Below are 9,549 nucleotides of genomic sequence, written 5' to 3' on the forward strand. Positions count from 1 at the left end.
AATACATCCTTATGTCCATGTGGACAGTCGTAGTGTCCGGAGTCGTTACTGCAAGTTCCATAGCAGTAGTGTTTACTCTGCATGTTTTTTTTCTGAGATAAACGGGCAGAAAACAAGAGTGGAGGGGGGTTGGCGTTACTGTTTTGACTGGTTGTTCCTCTTTTATGCTTTGGTCCTTTTATTATGACACATTATTCAGTGGGTACCTCACCTTCAGTGAAGCACCTCATTAAAAACCAAATACCTAAAAGTACTGCAAACTACATTTCACATAAGTTGCCACACTTTGACAGACCATTTGACCATAAATAAATTACAGCTTACTCAACTGTCTGTGGTCAGCCTAGGTAAAATGTATTCGACCTTTTTCCTTAATTGGTAGGATGGTAGGATGCAACCATTTTCTTATTCGGGGCAGAGTAAGAGTGAATTCTAGACTGGTGATTAAATTGGTTATACACATTATGATACTTGGAGAGCCAAGTATGTTTTTAGGTGGTACTTAGTGGTAACATTTCGAGAACCACAGGTATGGAAGATGGATAGATGGACGGGTCATGTCCATTAAATACACTTTTAATCATATGGGAAATGACAATGCCATGCAACTTGGTACAATAAATTGTAACTGAAACATTTATGACATGACTGAACACACTGTCTCTATACTGCCCCTGTTGTACACATCAAACTCTTTGTAACGTAGGTACTCTTTCAGTCTGGGCGGAAGCGGGAGGTAGCTGATGAAAACAGATGCTTTCAAACGTAGTCGATCAAGGTGCTCTCGAATCTGCAGCCGGCATAGGTGCTTTAAGCTTCGCGCATTTCCTGGGAAACAACCAAATCACATCAGGAAGTTCGTCTGAACTCAACAACACATAAAATGACTGAGGAGGTAACAAGAAAGTGCAAACTTTGGATGTGGCAGATCTGCGCCCATTGCTTCTGCTCCTGTAAGGCTTCCCTCAGTTTGTCGCAGAAGGAGACATGGTTGGTGTAGTCGAGCATGATTCGCACCACCTGAGCAGATAAGTGCTTGAGCCAGGACACTGTTATCACCTCACAGAACTACAGGGGGGGGAAGATATCAAGTCGCTAGCACAGAGACATCCTGAGAATGTGTTTCCTCTACATCTGCGGTCCCCAACCTTTTTTGTACTATAGACCAGTTTCGTGTAAAGTAATTCAGTGGTGCCTTGAGATCAAGTTTAATTTGTTCTGTGACCAGGTTCTTAACGCAAAATACTTGTATCTCAAATCATCGTTACCTGTTGAAATGAATGGAAATGCCATTAATCTGTTCCAGGCCCACTTTCCTCAAAAAACATTTTTTGTTTTTTAAATTGAGAAAAATAGCTCTCTATAATATTGTACTTTATAAAAACACACAGTAATGATGTAAATAAGTATAATTAAAAAGAATTAAACAGATTTATTATAGTCCATCAATTGAATGGACACTGGCTCCTCTTTCTGGTGCATGGAAGGCTCAGCTTCTGGGTCTCAGTTGCTTAATATGGCACTAGTATTAGTCCTTCTTTGCAGAGATAAAGAATGTATGTCAATGGAGATTTCAATTATTTGTTAGCATTAGCAGCAAGCTAACAGACCAAAAGCTAAACTATGTGGTTATTTTAAACATTCTACTAGTTTTATGCTTCATTTCACAATAAACTTCAGATATAAGTGGCAATAAAAAACTTGAAGCCTCTTTTTGAAGAATTGCTCACAATTTGCCAAACTTACTCGATTTGGTGGGGGAAGATATAGCTCTCAGTGTCAGCACCAGGTTGAGGTGCACGACGCGGTGTACCGAAAGGTCCTACCCTCCACGTTCAACCAAAGCATGCTAGGAAGTACGAGGCTTCACCATCGCTATAATCTACTTCATAAAGTGGATTTTACTTGGCGTGGCGGCGAGCAAATCTTCTATATTTTCGGCATAATTTGTACAGGCGGAAACACCTTTTCAAACGTGTATGCCGTACATCATTGATTTACGTTTATGTGACAGCAGCCATTCGGCAATAATAAGATTATATACAGATATGTAAGGGAAAATAAGACCTTCAAAGACATATGTTCTTTGACTAATTTTTGCTAGTTTCTGGGCTTAATTTTCTTATGTATCATATCAGGTGACTGAGACAAGTGGTTTGACATTCGTTAAGAGCCACAGGCATGACCCGATTTCCAACCTGAAACTCAACAAAATATTTATTTTGCTCAGTCTCTCGATGCAGCCCTGTTATGTTCCTGTTTTTGCTGTCCTCTGTTCACCTTTTTTAATGTCTCCATAGTCAAACATTTGAAATTGCTGGTGGGCGGAGCTTCTCTGTTGCTCATGTCAGCAAATAATAACAGAGGGCACTCTGTTATTCAAACGTTGTCACATTGGAAGGAAGATGCCTCAACATTGCCTCAGATTGATCATACATCATATGTGTTTCTAATTCTAATAAATGGACCGGTACTGGTCTGCTGCCCAGTGGTTGGGGACCGCTGCTTTCCACTATTTTTGACCCTTCTCACCACCATATCCTTAATGACTGATGTTGTCCAGGGAGCCAAGTCATGGTAACTGTCACCATAGGGACAGTCAAAGCAGCGCTTGACATCATAGCCGTGGTTCAGAATCATTCTCAGCATGACTTCATCTTTTAATGCATACTGCAGGGCTGAGGGAAAGTGGGTGGTGTTGACACGTGAGTAGTAGTTCACATTTGCACCAAACCTCAGCAAGGTATTGATGAGCTCATAGTTGCCCTGTCGCATTGCCACTTGTAAACAACTGATAGGATCCTGGTTCACCATTGCCCCCGCCTCGAGCAGCAGGCGAGTACACTGAAGATCATTGTTGGATACAGCAAAAAAAAGGGCAGACTTGCGTTCATCATCATAGTTGCGGCGCACCCTAGGGTGTAGCATTTGGTTTGGGTCAAAGTCAGCTTTGAGCAACAACTCCAAGCAATGTGCATGCCCTCCAGCTGCTGCAGAGTGAAGAGGACTCATCCCGCTCTCCTTAATTGCACACAGTTTAGTCACTGGGATGAGGCGCTGCAATGCCCTGTCAAAGAACAGGTGAGGTAAGAACAAAGCAGTGGGTTCAACTAAAAAGGGAACAGCACAGTGTTTCATTGTGGTAATTTCTCACAGTATGTGACCATGGTATGCCACACGGTGAATTGGCAGGTGGCCACTGTATAAAGGCAAGTTAGCATCTGCTCCGTAGTCCAACAGTATGGATATTACATCAGGGTTTCCTGACGCTGCTGCATCAAACAAGATACTGCCGTACTCCGATTCACACTCAACATTTGCTCCTGCAAAACAAATCATTTGCATTACAGTTGTACAAAACATATGATCAGTGTGGAAATGAATACAGGCAGTCCTCGAATTACGACGTACGCGACCTACGACGTTTCAACTTTACGACGCCCGTGCCTCTTCCTCTTCTCTTGTCCGCAGCACCATAGTGACTACGTTTACATGTAGTCAATATTCGGGTTGAGGTCAAAATTCCAATTTTGAAAATTCAGAATAACCCGTTTACATGAATGAGCAGACAGAGTTGCTACGGTAATTTGATTAACCCACTGTGACGGCGACACACAGCGACGTGACTCATATGGACGTAATTTCCGCGTTTTACTTTCAACTGTCATTTAAACACTTGATATTCATGTCACTCACCACAGGAATGAAGCATCCGGTTTCCTCCTCACTCCAAAAGTGCGCTTTTGTGCTGCATCTCTGAGCATGTTTACCTCTGCTTGTGTATTTACGGTGGTTGTGCGCCAAACACCGCACTTCCGCATACAAGTACTTCCTGTACTACAAAGACCAGTATTCCTTGCAGTTGAGTGTCTCGATCGTGTCTGTTTGCGTACCGGCAGTATTGTTGCCTTTTTCACCCTCCTTTCCTTCTTCTCCATCCACCGCTCAGCAGTAATTAGCAGTATATCATCTTATGTTTTTATTGTATTTATTATGTATTCTCATTTTTTCATAACAAGCATTTTGATGTAAATTTTGACTTTAACGGTGAAATCCAACATACGTGGAAAATCAGGTTACATCGCCAGTGTAGGAACGGAAGTTGTTCGTAAATTGAGGACTTCCTGTAATCCAAAACGTTAAATAGCCACTGAAAAAATAGGCATTAAATATATTTAAAATCTGCTAATATCCAATTCTGGTCACTTCAGCTAATCTTGTACCTTTCAGTAACAAGTGCTCCACCACATTGAGATGCCCATTTTGTGCAGCCAGAGCAAGTGGTGTTTTCTTTTTTATGTCACACGCATTTGGGTTGGCACCAGACTCAAGGAGCAGATAGACAAAGTTCTCCAGGCCAAGGAAGGCAGCCTCATGCAGCGCCGTCCTGCTTAGCGGGCCTAGCTGATCCACTTGAGCATCGTAGTAAAGCAATAGTGTTGCCAGGTCGTACTGGTCATTCAGAATAGCTGAGAAATAAAGAGCAACAGATAAATCAAAATGTGGGGAAATACACATGTAATATAGACAAACATGAGGGAACTACCTGCCATTAATGGGGAATCTTGCTCATCATCCTGTAGATTGGGGTTGCAGCCATTCTGTAAAAGGAATATGGTGTTGTGTCTACGGCCATAAAGTACAGCTAAAAACAATGGTGTCTCCCCCTTGAATGTGCGACACTGAGCAGCGCCAAAGGGTGAAACTGGAACCCAAACAACAGTTGACATCAGCACAGCAACTGTGTTGTCAAACATTAGTTATACATGAGTAAAAGCCAAAACGACTATACCAGAAAAGATGATCTCGAGTATGCGTTTACTCTCCTGCACTGCAGCTGCATGCAGAGGAATCCATCCATGCTCATTAACTCTGGACAGAGTCTCTGGTTGTTCCGTTAGCCGTTTAATTGCACCCTCATCACCTGTATGAAGACATTAATTACATGTAGGCATGGATGAAGAAAGAGCATACAAAGCATCCTCATCTTGTTTGACACACAAGTTTGATTATTACGTCAAGTGTACAGGGAAAATCTATCAAACTCAAGTGCAAAATATTTACGGAACTAACAGTATATCCTAAACGTTTGAAATACATCTATAATAAGGTATCAAATAGGTGCTGTTTGGGTGCCTATATTCACAATACAGGCACCCGATTGGTGTCCGCTGATAGTGTAGTGGTACACACGCCTGAGTTGTGTGCGGGCAGCGTGGGATCGATTCCCGCTCAGTGACAGTGTCTATGTGTGCCCTGCGACTGGCTGGCGACCAGTTCGGGGTGTAGTCTGCCTTCGCCCATTGACGGCTGGGATAGGCTCCAGCAACTCCCCGCGACCCTGTATAGGATAAGCGGTTTGGAAGATGACATGACATGGCACCCGATTGGCCGCGTAACATGAAATATCACACTGGCGAGTAAAATTATATTTTAAGAAAAACAACTCATTATTTCAACAAGACAAGGACGATAGCAAGTAACTTTTACCACACCATTCTGTGCGCCCCACCCCTTACCAAAATCACAATAAATCTGATTGACAGCATGCTGCGCCCAGCTAAGCTCATTTTCCAAAAGTGCTTCAGGAGCTGCACTGGCTGAAGAGGCCACGGGTTGGCCAGCCCCGGCTCACGAGCCGTGGGTTGGCCAGGCCTGGTCTTTAACCTGACATTGATGATTACTGTTTCATCTGATGCAGGTAAGTTTACTGCTTGATTCGTGTATTCTAAATTAGGCATGTTTTTGGTTCTAAAGTGCTATTTTTAGACCACGCCATGTTACATCATGAACCAGAAGACGGTCAACATAAGCATGCTCGCAGACGGCTCGGGGTGCAGCCACATTTTTTAAATGAACTAATTTAACGTCACATACCATAACTCTACACAGAAGAGATCTAATCCAAAACAGAGGTTTGGTGTTGGGGGGCAATTTGCCACTTTCTGTCAACTGAAAATGACATCACAGTTGCTCAGGGCTCGACCAATCACAGCTCACCTGTTTTCTGAAGCTGAGTTATGATTGATCATTATCTGAGCCCTGAGCAACTGTGAATGTCATTTTCAGTCGACAGCAAGTGGCAAAATGCACCCTCGTCCCCCCCGAGATGGACAGAAAGGGGTGGATTTTACTAAACTGCTTAACTCATATTTAATAAACACAATGGGAACATATTCCTGTCAAGAAAATGTTGGGGTTGACTTCCCTTTAATAAACACATTTTTTTATTGGGGAAGTCAACTTAAACATATTTTTTTCCTGAATATGTTCTATGCGGGCCCTAGTACACACTAGTTGAAATACTGTACTGCATTCGGATTAATATTGTGTTTGTGGAATATAAATTAAGCAGCAAAATGCACCCACCTTCAACCATTCTGTTGACTGAAAATGACATCGAAGTTGCTCAGGGCTCAGATAACGACCAATCACGGCTCAACTGTTTTCTGAAACTGAGCCATGATTGATCATTAACTGAGATCTGATCAACTTCGATGTCATCTTCAGTTGACAGAAGTGGCAAAATGGCCGCCCCCTGAGCTAGCTAAAAACAGGTGGATTTCTCATATTCCTTAAACGCAATATTGATCAGAATGTCGTGTTTAGACTAGTGGGCCTGCATAGAACATATTCTGGAAAAAAAATGTGATGAAATGTGCAAGAGTTAACAGCATCTTACCCTCTGCAATCGCTTTGAATACATCATCAGGGTCTTTGGTAGCTGTCAGATGACTACAGCAAGACAAGTAGTGAGGCAAGTAAAATAATAGATGGTACACAGTGAAGTTAATGTTGTGTTAACAGTCACCTTGGATTCAGTCCCTTGAGCTTTCTGTATTCAATTAGACTTTTCTCGATTATAGATTGGATTGTTTCATCTTCATCAGAGTCATCTTCAGGTTGAAAAATGTCATCTTTTGCTTCTGTGTTCATCTCTTTGTCCAGGAAGAGTCAGTGTTTAATTGGTAAGACACAACGTTCAGATACACACTAGGGTTGACAACCCCCTGTAAAATAAAAAAGGGACACCTCATTGGTAGAGACGGCCCACCCGACTGCCTTCAACCTTTTTTTTTTGTGGGTGACATTTTTTTTAACTATTTAAACCCGATTTGGCGGCCCAGTGGAAAACTGGTTGGCACGTCCACCTCACAAGGCAGAGGTTGTGGGTTTGAATCCGGCCCTGGCCTTCGTGTGGAGTTTATGTTCTCCCCATGCCTGCGTGGGTTTTCTATGTGTACTGTACTGCGGTTCCCTCCCACATTCCAAAAGCATGCATGGTAGATTGATTGAATGCTCTAAATTGTCCCTCGGTATGATTGGGAGTGTGAATGGTTGTTTATTCGTGTGTGCTCTGCGATTGGCTGGCAAGCAGGTCAGGGTGTACCCTGCCTACTGCCCGAAGACAGCTCGCTTAGGCTGCAGCACACCCACGACCCTTGTGAGGATAAGCGGTTTGGATAATGGATGGATGGAGGAACACATGAAAATGTTATTATCCCGAAATGTACTTTGATACAAACCAACAAAATTAACTTATCAAAATAAATATCTCTCAAACACAAACCTTTTTTCTGCTTAACTTAAAACTGTATAAATTAATATAATACAGTAAATAAGCAGAACATTCATAACTTATGAACAGCCCAATGCCACATTATGTGGAGACAGCCTATTTTTTCCCATTTATTTTTCTTCTGAGATCTTGCTGCAGCAAGGAGCAGTTTGTCTTTGACTACTGCAGAGTAACAGTTTGAGCAAGACATGTCATAGTGGAGGCTCACAATGAGCTCACCATTAATCAGTTCAGCAGAGCATTTGTTTCGCACATTTGTCCACTTAATCTTCATAAAAGAGAAAAAGAATGGAAAAAAGTTTTTACTGTATATATTTATAAAGTAGCATATCAACTGCCTGTACAGTAAAAATTATGCATATGTTTGAACTTGAAATAAATTTAAGGCTGTGTGTATTATTTATCTATTATTACTTGTATTGTAAACTTTTGTGCATTATCTACTAAACGTACTTATCAAACAATTGTAGTATTTATTGCACCCAAAAATTATGTTTGTCCATATAATGCTGACATTCATTGCGCAAACCTTGATCAGAGGGTTAAAAACAATAATTCTTTACATACCATATCTATCTCTGGCATTACCTGGTGGACCCTAAATTTGTCTAGGATTCCCCTAGTTTTGTTGTGCCTTGTATTCCGTCTGTGTCCACTACTGAAAGCACTTTGCTGGAGGTCAGTCAGTCCCCCATGGAAGTCCGCTATGGAAATGTTGCGCCTGCAGACAGTGCAATGCGCTTGATTATTTTTTCACACTTGACCTATGCGTTTTCTGCTTTCCAGTCCTCTGTGTATTTTTGCAACCATTTCTGTTTTTTTTTTTTTTTACCCGGAAGAGTACGGCTGCTGCTAATCGTATTGCTACTCGCCAGTGTGTCACAGTCATTCATGCAGCTTGTTGCTTTCCGCTATTTACTTTGGCAAAGCAACAGTACCTTGACCAATAACATATGTGGATTCTGTATCGTCATACTCGTGTATGAATGTGCTGTCAGCTCATTGGTCACAGACCAGGGGATGTTCTAGGATCGTTACCATAAGTTGTCAAATCATATTTAAATGGCTGCCAAGTCTAAAGCAAAGCTTCTAGATCCATTTAAAGCGGAAGTCAACCCAAACATATTTTTTTCAAGAATATGTTCCCAGCCGGCCCACTAGTTGAAACACAGCATTCTGATTAATTTTGCATTTGTGGAATATAAGTTAAGGAGCAAAATGCACTCGTTTTTAGCCATCTCTGGGGGCGGCCATTTTGTCTTCTGTCGACTGAAAATGACTTCATAACTTCTCACAACAACCAATCACGGCTGACCTTTCTTCTGAATCTGAGCCATGACTGGTCGTTGTGATGTCATTTTCAGTCGACAGAAGACAAAATGGCCGCCCCCAGAGATGGCTAAAAACGAGTGGTTAACACTTATTCCACAAACGCAATATTTATCAGAATTCCCCATTTCAACTAGTTGGCTTGCATAGAAGATTTTCTTGTGTTGACTTCCGCTTTAAGAGAACTGTTGTTCATTCATTCCATTGACATTTGACTGGCTTTTGTTTTTGTCTCTCACAATACGAGACTAACGTTACAACTCAATAACGTACGTGTACTTAGTACTTAAATGTCTAAATACAGGACGATTCCGTTTTTCAAGGGACGGTTGGCAACCCTACCTTACAGAGATCCCATCACCAAACTGGGGATTACTGTACTCAAATGCCAAAATAGGGTATTGCCGCTCTCAAATCTGTTTCCTGTTGTTGGAATAGATGTCTACATGCATTCTAAAAACAGTTGGCTTAAAAAATAACACAATTTTGGGTCAAAAAAGGACCGATCCACTACTTGGGTCAATTTGACCCAACTTTCGGTGTTGTTTTTGCAGAAAACAACCCCAAAAATTGGTTAATTTTGTACAAAACAACACAAAAAATTGGCCTGTTTTGTACAAAACAACACAAGAACGTGGGTC

General features: G+C 41.7%; 1 protein-coding gene across 1 annotated transcript; it reads right to left on the reverse strand.

Annotated features, from left to right (window-relative positions):
• Positions 1–560: 560 nt before the first annotated feature.
• On the reverse strand, positions 561–8,243 carry asb14b (ankyrin repeat and SOCS box containing 14b). The gene is made up of 10 exons (XM_086030984.1): positions 8,168–8,243; positions 6,812–7,010; positions 6,683–6,735; positions 4,793–4,924; positions 4,547–4,705; positions 4,224–4,469; positions 3,155–3,323; positions 2,533–3,067; positions 915–1,068; positions 561–828 (listed from the first exon to the last, which is right to left on the reverse strand). The coding sequence occupies exons 2-10, from the start codon at positions 6,934–6,936 to the stop codon at positions 638–640; spliced, it is 1,764 nt and encodes a 587-aa protein (XP_085887110.1). The 5' UTR covers positions 6,937–7,010; positions 8,168–8,243; the 3' UTR covers positions 561–637.
• Between the last annotated feature and the right edge of the window lie 1,306 nt (positions 8,244–9,549).

Source organism: Filicampus tigris, chromosome 1, assembly GCF_054856515.1.
Source record: "Filicampus tigris isolate MCC_2025a chromosome 1, RoL_Ftig_1.0, whole genome shotgun sequence".
Classification (NCBI taxonomy): Eukaryota; Metazoa; Chordata; class Actinopteri; order Syngnathiformes; family Syngnathidae; genus Filicampus; species Filicampus tigris.